Below are 15846 nucleotides of genomic sequence, written 5' to 3' on the forward strand. Positions count from 1 at the left end.
ATGGCACGTCGAATCAATTCGGCCAAAAGGTTTTTGTTACACTTGTTTTTATAACCTCCTCGTATTGATCCCTCCACACAGAATACCAATGTCGTTGAATTATACAGCAAGATCGTGAAAACGGAGGATCAGCTCACATACTACAACAGCGGCATCGGCACTTACGCAAAGCCGTCCTGGAGGTCTGTCAAGTACGTGCTACAAGGGTTGGACAACCTTGTGGATCTTGCTATTGCCTGGCAAGTCTGGTTCTGAGCTGCCTCTAACAATTAACCATAACATTTGGTCTAGGCACTTTGAAAAGATCATAATGGGGGCCTACCGCTGGCTTGCAGACAACTATAAGGAAGGGGATAGAATTTTCCTGTTCGGTGAGCGCTACATGCTCTAATAGATGTTGCCGTCACTAAAACATACTAATCAGGCTTCTCTCGTGGCGCATACCAGGTCCGCGCGCTGGCGGGCATGATCCACACAGTACGTATTTGATCTCTTCTTGTGGGAGTGTCTTGTGAACAATTGGAAACAGGTCGGATTAATTCACAAGGGCAACGAAGAGCAGATTCCTTTGTAAGTGAGAACTTATTGCACCCTACCATTCTCATGGCTTTGCAGCGCTTACGAGTTGTACGCAAATCATACTCCGTTGACTGCAGCTACCGCAACTGTCCCACCACCAATCAATCTCCCGCAACGTTTCAAAACGACTTTCTCAAGGGACAACGTGCATGTTCATTTTGTTGGCGTGTGGTGAGTAGTTCAGAGCGGGTTAGTTCGTTGTCTGATCTGTAAGCACTCTTCACCGCATAGGGACACTGTATCTTCAGTGGGCATTGTTAGGGGTAAATCCCTTCCTTTAACCAATTCTGCCGAGCACATCTGCTTCTTCCGCCATGCACTCGCGCTTGACGAGCGCCGGGTGAAATTTCTACCTGAGTACGTAAACGGCGGCTCCGCGACCACAGGGAACACCACTGTTGTGCAAAATGGCCGACCACGCATCAAGGAAGTTTGGTTTCCTGGAACTCACTCTGACATGTGGCTACGCATTTCATTCACATCTTGTTCTAATGCTAACACCGGGACTGTCAGTGGAGGGGGAAATCGGGATAATCTTGACCTCGACCTAGGGGGGACGCCGTTTCTCTGGATGTCGTTTGAGGCCGTTTCCAGTGGATTGCGACTACAGTCGCCCAGGGTTGAGTGGCCTTGGGACAAATTGCACGAGGTGCAAGAGTCACTGACATATACTTGGTGGATTTGCGAATGGTTCCCCATCAAAAGGCTTTCGTATGAGGGCCCTGATTCTACGACCAACCTGTACGTCTCATCTCCATTCACCGTCAATTAAAAGGTTATCAACTGACATCAATCCATAAGCTGGCATCGAGGACAAGGACGAAAAATATTGTCTGGCCAAAAATTACACTCGTCGATCGCTTTTTGCCCTCAAGGTTACAATCCCAAAGCAGCTTTACCTCAGCGACCGCAGCGACGTCGTTGGGTTGAGATCGTTGCGGCAGGACAGAGATTTGATCAGGACTGGGCAGTTGAATGGAAGGACATCCTCGAAATGGATATTTTTGACCATGCCATCATGCCCGAGATTGTCAACAAACTCAAATTGGAACCAGAAGGCGACAACACCGTGTGGACTTATCGACTAGATATAATAACATCTACAAGTGAGCTTTTTCACACTACCGCTACACTTACTCTGAAATGAAATTTAGACCAAGGGCGAGAGGCTTTGCTCGGCGTCCCAAATGTCATGCGCGATCTTGTTCAGATACTCGAATATGCAGTACCAGAGACTCGAAAGTGTGTTACGAAAGTCCTGGAAGACCTGGAGATGTTCTTGTATGGAGAGTGTAAGAGATATATCTTATAACCGGAGAGATCCTTGCTAAGTCAAGTATCATAGCCTCTGAAATCCAGGCGGATGATCTGGAGGAGGCAATTTCCTACCACAGGGAAGCACTCACCTGTCGTCTTGATACACACCCAGGTCGCTGTAGTTCCCTCAACAGCCTCGCGATGTACCTCCAGGCTCGGTTTAACAAGCTGTCTTCCAAAGACGATCTAGACGAGGCGATTGGATGTTACCGTGAAGTACTTCATTTGCGCCCTTCTGACCACCCAGATTATTGCATGTCTCTTACCAACTTGGCCAATGCTCTTTTTGCCCGTTACGACTATTCGAGAGTGATGAATGATCTCAATGAGGCGGTGGTATGCTATACGGAAGCAGCCGATTCCCGTCCTCTTGGCCACCCAGGGCGTTACAACAACCTTGCGAAGGCTCTCCAGGCTCGCTTCAACCGTTTGGGTGATTTAGGTGATCTGCAGGAGGCGATCGAATACGATTATAAGGCTCTCGATTTACGTCCCCCCAAACACCCAGGCCGCTCCCACGCGCTAAGCAAACTAGCCAATGCCCTTCTTGCCCGCTACGAGCAAACAAGCATGATGGGAGATCTGGATGAAGCAATCGAACGCAGCCGCGAAGTCCTCGAACTACGGCCGCCTGGCAACCTAGATCGTTCCAGTGCGCTCAATAACCTTGCCACTGCTATTCTTGCCCGCTACGAGCAGCTAGGAAGGGAGAAAGACCTGACAGATGCAATCACGTTTTATCGTGACGCTCTCGCTCTCCAAACCGAAGGCCCCTCATATCGTCCCTTTCCTCTCAGTAATCTTGCCAGTGCTCTCCTCGCTCTTTATCAGCACTCGGGTGATATGAAAGACCTGGAAGAGGCAATCAAACTCCACAATGACAGTCTTTATCTCTATTCTTCTGATCACCCAGGATACACACTCTATTCTTCTGACCACCCAGGGTACTCCCACTCCCTCAACAATCATGCCAATGGCCTTTATCTGGGATATTTGCACTCAGGCAATTTGGTAGATCTGAATCAAGCAATAAAGAACTATCTTGAAGTGCTGGCGCTCTGCCCTCGTGGTCAGCTGGACCGCCCCAGCTGCCTTAACAACCTCGCGAATGCTCTACTTACTCGCCATAAACAGTCAAACAGCGAAGAAGATTTAAATGACGCAATCGAGCACCACCGCGAAGCGCTTGATATTTGTCGCCCTGGCCATGTCGGTCGTTCGAATTGCCTTCAAAGTCTTGCCATCTCTTTAATTGCACGGTTTGACCTATCCGACAAAATGGTCGATTTAGAAGAAGCCATCAGCCATCTCCGTGAGGCACTCATTTTACGTCCACTTCATCCAGGCCGCTTCACTTCCCTCGACGACCTCGCCACCGCTATTTTCACTCGCTTCAACAAGTTGCATGAGATGGATGATCCGGATGAGATGGGTGATCTGGATGAGGCGATAGAATTTCACCGTGAAGCACTCGCTTTACGCCCCCCTGGTCACCGGGCCCGTTTCGAGCCTTTGCAAAAACTCGCCTTTGCTATTGTTGAGCGGTATCAGCGGCTGCGCAACGAGGATGATTTGAACGAGGCGATTCTATATGTCCGGGAAGCAATTGAGCTTTGTCCCCCTGATGACACAGATCTTCACGAACTTCTCATTGAGGTTGATGCTGGTCTAACTGGGGACTTGGAACAATCCGACCATGATCTTGATGAGGAGTTGCCTGTGATTGAGCAGCAAATCGATCCATTACAAGCCTCGCAGACTTTGGACCTCCAACAGTGAACCTTAGGCAATGTTCTTTTTGTTCGAACATGACTGAATCCAGTTTACGGAGTATACTGCTACACCACCATTGCTTTGTATCTAGATGAATTCAATGCCGATCTTGCAGCACAATATATGCGTCACATGTTGCCACCTACCGCCAGCCGTTGACTGCTCTTTCCTAATTCAAATTGAAGAGACCATACACCTGTATCGGGTTTCAGTACCAGTAGCCTCAATAAATTTTTATGATAAACGAGTGTGAGTGAAATAGAAAGTCCAGGCGTACATTACTCTCAATACAGGGGTAGGATGTTATGTAAATGTAGAATAGAATGTCCGAGAGTCAGTAAGTAGCGCGTCCGTTGAGTAGTTTACGCCCCGTCCCCGTAAGGTAAACCCCTCAAGGGGCAGGGGTAGCACCAGGGAAAACCGGGTCCTCATACCGCCTCTCAAAACCATTCTCACGACGCCGAACAGCGGGCGCCACAGAGACCGTCGGAAGGGTCTTGCAACCTGAGCTGGCGGGCGCGGGGTGTGCGGCTGGTGTGGGTTTGGTGCCCTGGTACCATGTGCTGGTGCCGTAGACACCCATGGGGAGGCTAGAAAAAATGTGAGATTGGGTTAATGAGGGGGAACGAGGGACTAACGCATCATCGCCAACGCAGTTCTCGAATGTCCCTGCGTTGTAGTTTGCGGGCATGTTCTAATTTCCGAGGTTTAGCTATTGGAACGAGCGAAATAAGAAGGAAACGGACCCAGTAGCATCCCATGACGTCGTAAATGTGGTTACACAAGGACGTGGCTTTGGGGCCGACACAAGCGCGGAAACAGAACTCGCCGTCGGAGATGAAGGAAGTCCATTCGTGGTATTGCTGGCCTGCACCGAAGGAGTTGCCGTAAACCAAACCACCAACTATAAGGAGATTCGTCATTATCATTCTCCAAAGGGTATAAAACACTCACTAGGATTTCCCCTGCCTACAATCACGCAGAAAATAAATTAGCTCTTCGCTCGGTAGATCAAAATAATAATAAAAAAGAAAACGCACCATCTGCACCCCTGTTATCCAACTCGCCTCCATAATCGCCCTTGGGTACGTTGATCTTGGTGAAATCACCAACACCAGTGACCTGAACGTAATCGGGCGTCTTGACGAAATGAACACCTTTCAAAGCACCGTTGGGGATGGTACGCGTGCCGCGTCCAGACTTGGTGCACCATGCGACTTCAATTTGCTCCGTGTCGCCAATGTTGCCAGGTGTGGCTGTGAAAAGAAGTTACATATATAATGCGAGCGGAAATAGACGAGGAAAAGACATACGTGGTGCCCAGAGACAAAAATCATCAGCGGCACTAGACGTCGGACGAAGTCAGGAGGTGCATGTATATATATGCGCAAAAAAACGTACTTGATCCAAACAGTTTGACATTTCGAAGTCTGGCTTGACCCAGTACCGCAATTATTCGTGCCGTACTGGCCGTTCTGGGATTGAGCGGGGAGGGCGTTTACCATGTAGCCGGTGTTCCAGAATTGGTTGGGGTTCTTGTAGGAGCAGGTCCAGACTTGGATCTATGCACGTGTATTTAGGATTCAGGGGTAATAGATGAAGGTGAGGAAGCAGGCTTACGCGATTACCATCGCTTTGAACACCGTCGGTGACGTCCACGCATTTGTTCTTGTTCGTCCACTTGAGGGTGTTATCCCACTACGTACAAACGCGCTATTATCACCCCCCTGTGCCGTGAGGAGTCGAGGAAGAAAATAAGTACCACAGAGTACTGCCACTGCTGGTTAGCATTATTGGTAGAACAAGTCCAGATTTGCAATTTAGTCCCGTCGTTGTTCTTGCCGTCGGTTACGTCGAGACACTTGTTGCCAAAGACGGTGACCGTAGTGCCGGTAAAAATCCATTTCTGAGCCGCAGCGCCAGTGCAGCCTTGGAGGGTGACAGCAGCACCATCGGTATTGGACGACGCGGTCAGGCACTTTCCTGGCAGGAGTGAAAGATAAATTCGGATCAATGAGGGGAGTTTAAAGGTAAACACACCATTGTTGAGGACAGTCTGGAGGAGCAATTCGCCCTTGAATCTTTTTGAAAAAACAGGCGGGTAAGCCAAAGACGGATCGGATCGTAAGTCAAACGACGTACGCAGGGGTTTGTGCTCCAACAGAGGCGGCGAGGAGGAGAGAAGCCGCGAAGGCTTCAAGAAGGAGGGAACGCATATAGTTAGGTTGTGGTAGGAGGATGTAAAAGAACGTGGGGGTAGTGACGATGCACTGCTGAGTCGGAGGGGGGGAAAAAGTCGACGCGGGTCGGCACAGACAAAGCCTGATCCCGTCGTTCTTATATCTTGCATATTGAGCACCATGGGCCATTCATCACCAGGTCCAGGGCCTGTATTGAAATTCAAAAGAAGAGGGGCACATCAATCAGACCCTTCGAGATGCGAGTCAAAACGGATTCGAAGACGTTCGTTGAGATCCATGTCGTTCGACGCTGGTGCTCGCTGGTGTTGTCTTTGCAATTGGTTGTGTAGGAAGACGCCGCCGCCGTGTAACGCCGCGTCCGCTTTTCCGTCAGCGGCTTGGCAGGGTCGACATGATCCTACAACCAACGACTTCACACAAAAGACTCACTCCACTGCAGCAAATCATGCATTCACGATCTCAACATTCAACGACATCCTGTATTGACATTTTATCTGATTTGCATAATTACATGGTCTCCCAACTTTCGGCTTTGATGACGGTAAGAGTACCCGCAAACGAAGCAAAGATTCACCAGGCCAGCGGGCAAAGCGAGGGGTTCTCCTCGAAACAACATCATTGACCCCCCTTACTGATAGCAGGAACCCAGGAGCCCCCCTCGTGTGCAAGCTGAATGATCATTTGCCCTGAACCCACTCCAAGCGATGCTCGGACTGCACTGTGCTGAAAGCTAGCCAACCGGCCAGCTTTGACCCACAGGCAATCCCTCTCCAAGTCAAGGATACCCAACTCGGAAAATGACATGCCGTTGTGCAACAGCGGCTCGAAAGTCACTGTCCACCAACGATAGGAATCACGAATGATCCCAGAGCAAACATAATAATCATTAGCCCTAAAGCCACGACCAAATGATGCTCGGACTGCACTGTGCTGGAAGCCCGCCAACGGGCCAGCTTCGACCCACAGGCAGTCCCTCTCCAAGTCGAGGATACCCAACTCGGAAAAGGACATGCCGTTGTGCAACAGTGGCTCGAAAGTCACTGTCCACCAACGATAGAGATCACAGAGCAAACATGGTTCGTCAACCGTATCGAGCTTGACACGACAGAGGATAAAGACGGGGGGACTCAACCGTCACACTGGTTCATCTGTCAGTACAATGGCTAGGACAAAGACGAGGTACTTAGCGTTGAAGGAACCTCAAAAGCAACTGGGGCATGCTCAACGAATGAGCGGGGTGGAAAAAATTGGGACAGCAGACATGTCCGAAAACTTGAGCACGCACATGGACCCACCTCAGCACCCAGAGGATGCCAGAGGTCAGATTCCGCGAGTAACGAAGAACAATGGGATACACCACAACAACGCCATAAACCGACACCTCCTCGTGCGCGGACAACCAAACCAAATTGCTGACTCTCAATACTCCGCTGTCAATCCAGCGGAAATGCTCGACAAAGGCAGCGTAAGCACGTAGTGCATGTGAAGTGTGTGATGATGATTCATCCATCGACAGATCTGTGTGAGAATGCTGTGTGCGATGCGTTTGTAGAACGACAACCTGTGACTGTTGTGATGAGCGACAACGAGTTCTGTTGCGCTGCTGCTCTTTACCCAGTGTGTTCACCGGGTGCGAAATGGACCTGGAGCCAGGTAGTGACCGCTTTGGGTCAGGTTCCATACGTGATGTGACGTAGCGTCGGCGATCCGCAGGGAATCAACAGTAAAGGCTACCACGCAGGAGCTTCGAACTGCGGATAGTACGCGCTTAGAGCACGCTCTAGGCGCACATGGTAGGGCCCCCCGAAAAGGGGCCTGAACAGCTAGGACAAAGGAGGCGAAGCCATCCTCCGCATAGCCACTCGATAGGAGCAAGATTTTGTTTCCGGCAGGTTGATACATCTGTAACGGTAGAAGAGGACGACGCCGACGGCTTCGCCGCGAGGCTGATGAGGCCCCTTGATGTGCGTCGATAGAGATGTCGTGGTGGTGTCTGGCGATGAGTGAATAGAGTGTGCCACTGGCCTACCAAACGGAAAGACAAAGCGGTTCGGACATGTGCCCGCTCGCGAGGATAGAGGCTTAGCTGCGAACAGCTAGCATCTTATGTGGAACGAGCATCGTGAAACTGAGTCTGCTGTCGATGATGGGCGTTCAGTTGAAAGGAGCATGTTGCGCGAGTGTGTCGGAACAAAAGGCATGAATGTCGTCGTGTATTTGGTGGTGTATGGCAAAAAGCGACGACATCAACAAATTTCCGTCTCAAGATTGCTGTAGCCAAGTAGGCTCGACACAGTTGTTCACTTTCCGCCGAAAACCTTATTCTTAAAAAGGAGCGATATCATGTGATGCCGGAAACAAGGCGCGGTCGCGAACTCGCGGAAGTTACTAAGTCCTTGGTTTTGTATTTCAGGAGGGAATTGCTCAATGGACAGAATATATAGTAAATGCGCCCTAAGTTCTATGATGCCAACTAAAGCAAAGCCGTATATATTGATACTAATACACCTTTTGGGACAGTGGGTAAGTAATCAGTGGCGACTAACAATCGCGCCCACCTGGAGGTGTCGTTTCGCGCCCCGCCATCTGCATCCCGCCCTGAAATCTACCCCGTATGTTTGTCGTTGGTGTGGGACTCGCGCGGATGAGAGTTGCGTCAGGCGCTTGCAGATGAGCGATGATGTGAGGAGCGAAGCTCCGTGTCGTGGGTCGCTTGGATATTCCCCCGCCCTGAAATCCACCCGAGGGATGTTTGCCGTTGGCGTCGGGCTCGTGCGGATGGGGCCATGCCTAAGTGGTGTCATGCTCGTAGGCCGTGGCTTGCTTGTGCTTCACCGTTGGCGGCTTTCATTGTACTGTCGGCGCCGGGCACTTGTCGTCGTTGGGCTCACCTTCGTGCCCTCGCTGGGTGTGCTTTGTGTGGTCGGGGCGGTATTTCCGTTTGTGATACCAACGCCGGAGTGGTCTTGAGTTGCAGGGCTTGCGACATTGGCGGGGGAGTTTGAGAGCTGGTGGCAGAAAGATCATTTGTTTGTTTCGCGTCGTGTTTCCCCAGGTCATGTGACGTTTTACCATTTCGAGCAATAAGGTTTTCGGCGGAATCTCAAAAGTGGCTCGACACCAGCCGTTATTTCAAACTCCGATCGTCGTTGAAGTAACGGCTGGTCTAACCTGTTGTCACTTTGGCGGGTCACGCATTTGTGACAAAAGACTTAGCGAAATTTCGATGAACGACGCGCAAACAACCTTAGTAAACTTCGTTGAAGACACTGCTAAGCTCGATTTCTGGTGCTTCCTCCTCCCAGTCACCTTCAAGATACTCCCCATCATCCTCTGCATCCATACTGCCCCCTATATCCATATCAAATGCGACATCTTCAATCCCCAACCTCTCCAACGTCACGTCACCATCATCTAAATCCAACATTGAATCCTCAAAGTCAACCTCCTCGCCACCTTCGCCCTCGCCCTCGCTATCCACACCCGCCAAACTGATCACCTCAGGAGCGACTGCTACAGGTGGAATGACGTGTGAATTGTCAGGTTGGTCATGAGAAATTGCAGGGGTGGTTCGGGAGAGAGGTTCTGGTTCCACGATGGGGTTGGTGCTGCGTTGGTTTTGAAGGCGTTTGAAGGCCTTGTTGTACTCTGCCAGAGGATTGGAAGAACCGTCTGTAAGCTGTTGTAGTCCAACTGAAACCACATCTGGCACCGGAAAGTCGTCATTGTCCAGTATGCGGCCTTTCGTCAAATGGTAAACCTTGTGCTCGAAAAGGGAATCCATAAGAATTGTGATGTCTTTTGTGAGATCGGCAGGTGCATGCCGTGTTCCAATATCTGTCCCGAGCATATCTTTCATGGTCGTGGCGATATGGCGCAACGCGTTGACACATGGTGAGACCATTTCAAGCCATTCCCATGACCTGTTGCTCCCATGGGCTTTGTAGAAGGTCTGTTGTAGATATCAGTGTCCTAGGCGCTAGTCAGAAAAGGTAGAGACTCAGACCTTAATCCAGAAATTCATATGTTCTTGAACCAAATCAACCTCCACGAAGCTATTAGGTTTGCCGGTGGGATTCAGTAGCCAGTTGTTAAGGATGACCTCACTAAACAGGGTTGAATAAAATACTGGACAACGTTTCAAAAGAGCTCACCAGAGTTTCTTGGGCCAGACATGGGTAAGATTATGAATCAAATGTAGCATCTCATATGCGTACTTTGTGCGCCCATTACCACGAAAACTAAGGGCCCAAACTTTGAGGACAAGAAGGGCCCGACCAGAATCTCCACTCTTCACAGCATCAGTGAACTCTCTCGAGATAAGGGCATCACGCAAAAAAAGGAGTGCATTCTCGAAGACCATGTCACCCTCAGACCTTGCAGAAGGGGTTTCTTGTACTTGGGTCCCAGAGCGCTGCCACCGCAGCTCGTCTACAATCTTCGGGTTTGCGTAACAGTCGAGGATCTGTGTAGCATGTGACTGTAGATTGTCGAGTGTGTCCACGTTGGCGCTGTAATCCGCAAGCGATTTGCAACCTGAGACCAGCAAAAGACAATGAAGAACTCGTGCATATAAAGACACGAAAATGAGATCATGGCATACTCGGAATGTGGGTAAAGAAGTCACTGAGATCGGAAGACGGTGGAGTTGGGTGTTGTGGAATGCGAGGCAGCCAGGATTGCGTGTACCTGCATTCGGTTTACCCCAATGCGTGACGAAGAAACCATGCATGTTCGCAATCTTCCCATGGAATAACCCAGGCATCCATGCACCCCATCCAAAACTTGAATATCCTCCCTCATGTCCTGCCCTTATATTGGCAAGTGCCCGAAGTCGCGCAATTGATAATTGATCTCCTGCGAGAATCCGTGTGAGCCGCATCCACATGGTTGACTGATTTCGAAGGTGCAATTCCCGAACGATTGCCGCGTCGACATCGGCATTCCCGACAATAGTGGACTCATCAATCTTCCAAGTCGGTAATGGGTAAAGCTTTGTTTTATGTGTAGGAATTTGCTGGTTGGTCTTTGGGAGGGATTTGTTGAGGTCAGACTGGAATTTTTCGAAACCTTCACCACCATGGCTGACAATGATGCGCATGATACAATGAACAATGCATTTCCGGAACAATTGCGACTCTTCCCGTGTATGGAGGATGTCAGTGATGGATAAGGGAGGGGCAACATTGAATGACTGATGAAGATCGGACAATCTCATATCGTCTAAGGTGGCACCATGCAATGGCCAGATAGTAGCACAAGTGCCACTTTCCAGTGTATCTGAAACGAAGGTACTTTTAGTTGTTACACCCATCTTGGATTCTCAATTTGTAAATTACAAACCTTTGCGTCCAATAATTTGCTCAGCAGTCTTTGCCATGAAGTTGATATTATCATAGACGACACCATACAAGCCTGTTGCTGCGACATCCCTGGCTTTCTGACGCATAAAGTCAGACAGTTGCTTGAGTGTTCCAGCTACTTTCCGGATACGTTTGGGCTTCATTGAGTCTGAGACCGAAGAGGCAGATGTCTTGTCACTCTCAGAAGGTATCTTTGCGACAAGATTGGCATAACTTTCGGAAATGCCTAAATGCGAAAGAACCGTGATTGGCTGTCGTTGGGAGCCAGTAGCGTAGAGGTACAAGGCCATCATACGCTTGGTGACATTGTTGAAAAGACTGTATTCACCAAGACACGCCAAAATCGATGAGGTGATGACCTATGACATCAGAACTCGTAAGTACATTGAGGTCATGATCTGGGTTCAAGATAATTACCATTCTCTTTTTGCCCATTCTTGCAGGTGTGAGACCGCTAGCCAATTGTCTGGATGATGTGGCCAGAGACTCAAAGATGCAGGTGGTTACAGTCGCAAATTGGTTCCGAAGGCTCTGGTAGAGGTTCTCGAAACTGAAATCTTCGACAAAACCATTGTCGATAATTGGTTTTCGCAGAATTCCTTGACGTGTTATTGCACCTGCCTCGCGTGAAACAGCATTGGCAACATATTGGACTGCCCATTCATGGACCTCGCCCCAGGCAGTCATGCTGTTTGATGATGCTACCCACCAATTCAGGATTCGTGTGGCACGACCATGCTCGCGGAAAAAACCATCCCATCGGTGAGAGCCCTGCCCATTGTGTGGATCAAAAACATACTCATTCACCTCGCCAAGGCTAACATCCTGATTCTCAAGATATCGGAGAACATTTTCGAGACGTGACTTTTGCGATTCCTCCTCAACTTCCAATGCGATGGCCTTCGAGGTGGCAAGGGTCATTTGCCGCTTTCTAGCACTCTTTCTGCGCTTGATGGCAAGGCGCTCCTCCTTGGATCCAACCACTGGACTGCTCTGGATTACACTGGGGCTTGATAATGGCGGCAATGACATGGCTCGGTGTCGTGGTGTGTTCATGGGGGAACTAGGTGCAGAGGAAAGAGGGGAAGATGACTGATTCGTCTCTTCATCTTGTGCCGCATCCGACACAACAAATGTGGGGGGGTGTAACCCTCGGGGAGAAGGGCAGTTGTTGAGGCCGAGAGTTGCAACTTGAGGGTATGATTGAAAAAGGTTGAGACGGGGCAGTGGTGTGTTCCATAGACTGTCGGGAGAGTGTTTTGAGTTCCTTGATGATAAGGCTGGAGAAAAGTTAGATTGGGCACTATTCATCTCGAATTCGAGGAGAGGTGAAGGCGAAAGGCAAGATATATTCATCACGTGGATACATTGAAAACTATCTCTTCATCATCGTACCCATCATTCTAAAATGTCTAGAAAGAAAGCCACCCGTCAGCCCAGATCAGCAATGAGGGGAGTTGACAAACCTACTCAACCACGGCCAACACACAAGGACCTGGAGGGTCTGGGGGCCAAACTGGAGGAACGATTTGGGTGGAAGCTGAGGGCCTTTCAGCTCGAGGCTATTGAGGCACAACTGCTAGGCAAAGATGTTATTGTGCATGCGGGGACAGGAGCCGGAAAGACTGCTATAGCAGCGGGGCCACATGTCCTCCCAATGATGGAAGGTCGGGTAACAATCATGGTCTCCCCGCTGCTGGCATTACAGAATGAACAGGTTAAGTATTCATCAAGCAATAGATTAGAAAGGCACTGACATAATAGATTACAGGTCAACACCTTCAAGAATGAATTTAAGCTAGACGCGATTGCTATTAACAGCAGTCATGGGGGATGTACGCCTGAAGCACTTACCGTAGGATATCTTATCTTCATCCATGTAAAGAAACTCGCTGATATGTGTCATCAGCGTGTGAGTGAGGGAAAGCACCAGATAGTGCTGATCTCACCTGAAATGTTGTTGTCAAAGAGATTTATAGACGACGTGTTGCGCAAAAAGAGCTTCACGTCGCGAGTCGTCTCTGTTGTGGTTGACGAGGCCCATGTCGTGTCTCGATGGGGTGCTGGCTTTCGAAAGAAATATGGTGAGCTTGGTATGGTGCGGGCATTCCTACCACGAGGAACACCTATAGTTGCATTATCAGCAACCCTTCCGCCACGGATACACACAGATGTACTGAACAAACTGCAATTTCCGAAGGATGGATATACCAACCTTAACGTGGGCAACGATCGCCCCAATGTGTCGTTGGTCACTCGAGCGATTGAACACCCTATGAATACCTATGCGGACCTGGATTTCGTCATACCTGGTGACATTACGGACCCAAAAGACATACTGAAAACTTTCATCTACGCTGACAGTGTGTCAATGGGCATTGATATCGAGGATCACCTAACAGAGCTCTTACCTGAGAATCTTCGTGACAAGGGCCTCATCAGACCCTTCAGCGCAGCATTCTCCCATGAGTATCGGGCCAAGCTTATGGATCTTTTCAATGTCGGTGAAGTCCGGGTATTAATCTGCACCGATGCAGCTGGAATGGTATACAAGAACTTTTTAGTTGAACAATCTGGCTGCTGATATCGTTACAGGGGTGTAACATACCAGACATCGATGTGGTCGTGCAATGGAAACTTCCAGACTCAGTGTCTACCTTTGTTCAGCGAGCGGGACGCGCCGCCCGTGCAGATGGCCATGAAGGGCTGGCCATTTTGTTGGCTGAAAAATCGGCATATATGGTGGACGTCGAGGCCGAACTCAAATCTAAGGAAAAGGCTGTCAATCCCAAGGGAGACAAAAGGAAAAAGCAGATTAACGAGGACTCACAAAAGAAAAAAGCATCGAAGGCATATGCGGTTGCGCATGGCGTTCTTCGAGGCGCATTTGGAGGACAAACGGACAGCATACCCGTTGTCCAGCAACCTCCTCTTGATACGACCAGTATGGATGAAGGTCTCTATGTGCTAATCCAGACGACGTCGTGCAGGCGTAAAGTGTTGACACATATCTACAACAACGCGCTTGATCGTAAGTCTGTTTCGCACAGCTAAACCTGGCTTACCGTTCTACAATAGACCCTACCATGCCATGTTGCGATCTCTGCGACCCATCCCTTCTAAACCGAACACGACCTGGACCCCCTCCGCTAAAAGCGCGGCAAACGGCGACAAAGCAAGGCGAACCAGCACAGTACGTGCAGCATGAATTGCACAAATGGCGTACCCAAGTTTACGAGCGTGACTTCACACACGCGATGTTTGGTCCCAGTGCAATCATGAAAGACGGGACGATCACGATGCTCTCGTCTGTTGGCCCTATTTCCTCAATCTGTCAGCTTGAAAAGATACTTGCTGGGCAATGGCAATGGTATGCGACATACGGAGCTGAGTTACTTGCATTTTTGAATACTCTCGAAATGCCTGACATGGTGAAGAAGAAAAGAAAAGCAGGCTTAAACACAAAAAAAAGGAAGGAGCAGGACGGATTGGAGGACGATGGTGGGAGGGGAAAACGTGCACGAAAACCCACGATGTCAGCATCAACGGCATCAACTTCTCAAGCTGCCAGTGCCACACCAGCGCCAACTTCTCAGGCTGCCACACCAGCGCCAAACCCAGCCGCGCAAACAGCAACTCGACCTCGAGGTACCCCGAACCAATTTATGCACTCAGCTACGCCATCGACGCCGATACCAACGCGATTGCAACAGAATCCTTATGCTCATCTGGTGTACACACCACACCAACAATATCTCTGGCAACAACCTCACACTCCCATTGTATCTTGTTATCCCAACACTCCCTTCTATCGGGGATCGTCGAGCAGTCACTTGGCTAGTTTCTTTCAAGATACACCACCCAACACCCCGTTAGAGCCAACTGGACAATAAATTCCCAAAGTACTACAAGTATATATTAAAAACATTGTTTTGACGACCTACATTGTTCCGAAGAGAGTGTGATGTGAGGAAAGCTCTTTGTGAGATCGTTTTTTTTTCTAAGTCCGTTGTCACACTTCGCTGGTCCTGCCAAAATCGTGACAGTGTAGACCAGTCGGTACGGTAACTACTCTCCTTTCACTCTCCGCTCACCACAACAAACAGTACACATCACCAAATAACTCTGTTACCGTACCGACTGGCTTGCGAGTCTATAATTACCCGCTCACACATTCCAAATACAGAACTTCCCCATTTTTTCGAATTCAACACTACGTTCTCTTACTCAAATCAAACATAGCGAATTACTACCATCGGAGACTGGGTTCGAGTCTACCCGTCTATCTATCACAAGGAAATATGGAAAAATACATTCTCATTTCGAGGCTAGAGACTACTACCTCGTGTATTCGCGGCCACCGCACCCCTAAGCGCTTTCCTGTACCACGTTTGAGCAGGCCGCAAAGGGAAAGAAGATAAAAAGACAGTGACCTCAGATAAAGGAGCTCTATTTCGACCGCCAGATGATCAATGAAATGTCGAGAAACCGAGTAGAAGACAACATACTATCGCTTGTTGAAAATAAGCCCCCATGGCCAGCCGAAGTTCCTTTTGCTTTGTTGGCATCACATCGGCGCTTGACGCACCTGTACCCAATAGGAAAAACAAGTT

At 49.4% G+C, this 15846-nt stretch overlaps 5 protein-coding genes across 5 annotated transcripts; 3 read left to right on the top strand and 2 right to left on the bottom strand.

Annotated features, from left to right (window-relative positions):
• Positions 1–88: 88 nt before the first annotated feature.
• Positions 89–3814, top strand: LACBIDRAFT_294115 (uncharacterized protein; the record flags this gene model as incomplete). Its single annotated transcript, XM_001880541.1, has 9 exons — positions 89–114; positions 193–371; positions 425–477; positions 530–570; positions 616–750; positions 811–1320; positions 1381–1685; positions 1734–1871; positions 1925–3814. The coding sequence occupies 9 exons, from the start codon at positions 89–91 to the stop codon at positions 3673–3675; spliced, it is 3138 nt and encodes a 1045-aa protein (XP_001880576.1). The 3' UTR covers positions 3676–3814.
• A 246-nt stretch (positions 3815–4060) lies between these two features.
• On the bottom strand, positions 4061–5174 carry LACBIDRAFT_249834 (uncharacterized protein; the record flags this gene model as incomplete). The annotated part of the gene is made up of 7 exons (XM_001880770.1): positions 4061–4259; positions 4308–4363; positions 4416–4573; positions 4624–4634; positions 4706–4925; positions 4968–5014; positions 5071–5174. The coding sequence occupies 7 exons, from the start codon at positions 5172–5174 to the stop codon at positions 4061–4063; spliced, it is 795 nt and encodes a 264-aa protein (XP_001880805.1).
• Positions 5175–6329: 1155 nt separating this feature from the next.
• LACBIDRAFT_296882 (uncharacterized protein) lies at positions 6330–7347 on the top strand (the record flags this gene model as incomplete). Its single annotated transcript, XM_001880542.1, has 2 exons — positions 6330–6746; positions 6944–7347. The coding sequence occupies exon 2, from the start codon at positions 7030–7032 to the stop codon at positions 7345–7347; it is 318 nt and encodes a 105-aa protein (XP_001880577.1). The 5' UTR covers positions 6330–6746; positions 6944–7029.
• A 1770-nt stretch (positions 7348–9117) lies between these two features.
• Positions 9118–12544, bottom strand: LACBIDRAFT_296884 (uncharacterized protein; the record flags this gene model as incomplete). The annotated part of the gene is made up of 5 exons (XM_001880771.1): positions 9118–9822; positions 9877–9976; positions 10025–11150; positions 11214–11592; positions 11651–12544. 5 exons carry the CDS (start codon positions 12542–12544, stop codon positions 9118–9120), a joined length of 3204 nt encoding a protein of 1067 aa, XP_001880806.1.
• A 97-nt stretch (positions 12545–12641) lies between these two features.
• LACBIDRAFT_296885 (uncharacterized protein) lies at positions 12642–15126 on the top strand (the record flags this gene model as incomplete). Its single annotated transcript, XM_001880543.1, has 4 exons — positions 12642–12950; positions 13005–13778; positions 13829–14264; positions 14312–15126. 4 exons carry the CDS (start codon positions 12642–12644, stop codon positions 15124–15126), a joined length of 2334 nt encoding a protein of 777 aa, XP_001880578.1.
• Between the last annotated feature and the right edge of the window lie 720 nt (positions 15127–15846).

The sequence above is a fragment of the Laccaria bicolor genome, genomic scaffold, assembly GCF_000143565.1.
Source record: "Laccaria bicolor S238N-H82 LACBIscaffold_11 genomic scaffold, whole genome shotgun sequence".
Classification (NCBI taxonomy): Eukaryota; Fungi; Basidiomycota; class Agaricomycetes; order Agaricales; family Hydnangiaceae; genus Laccaria; species Laccaria bicolor.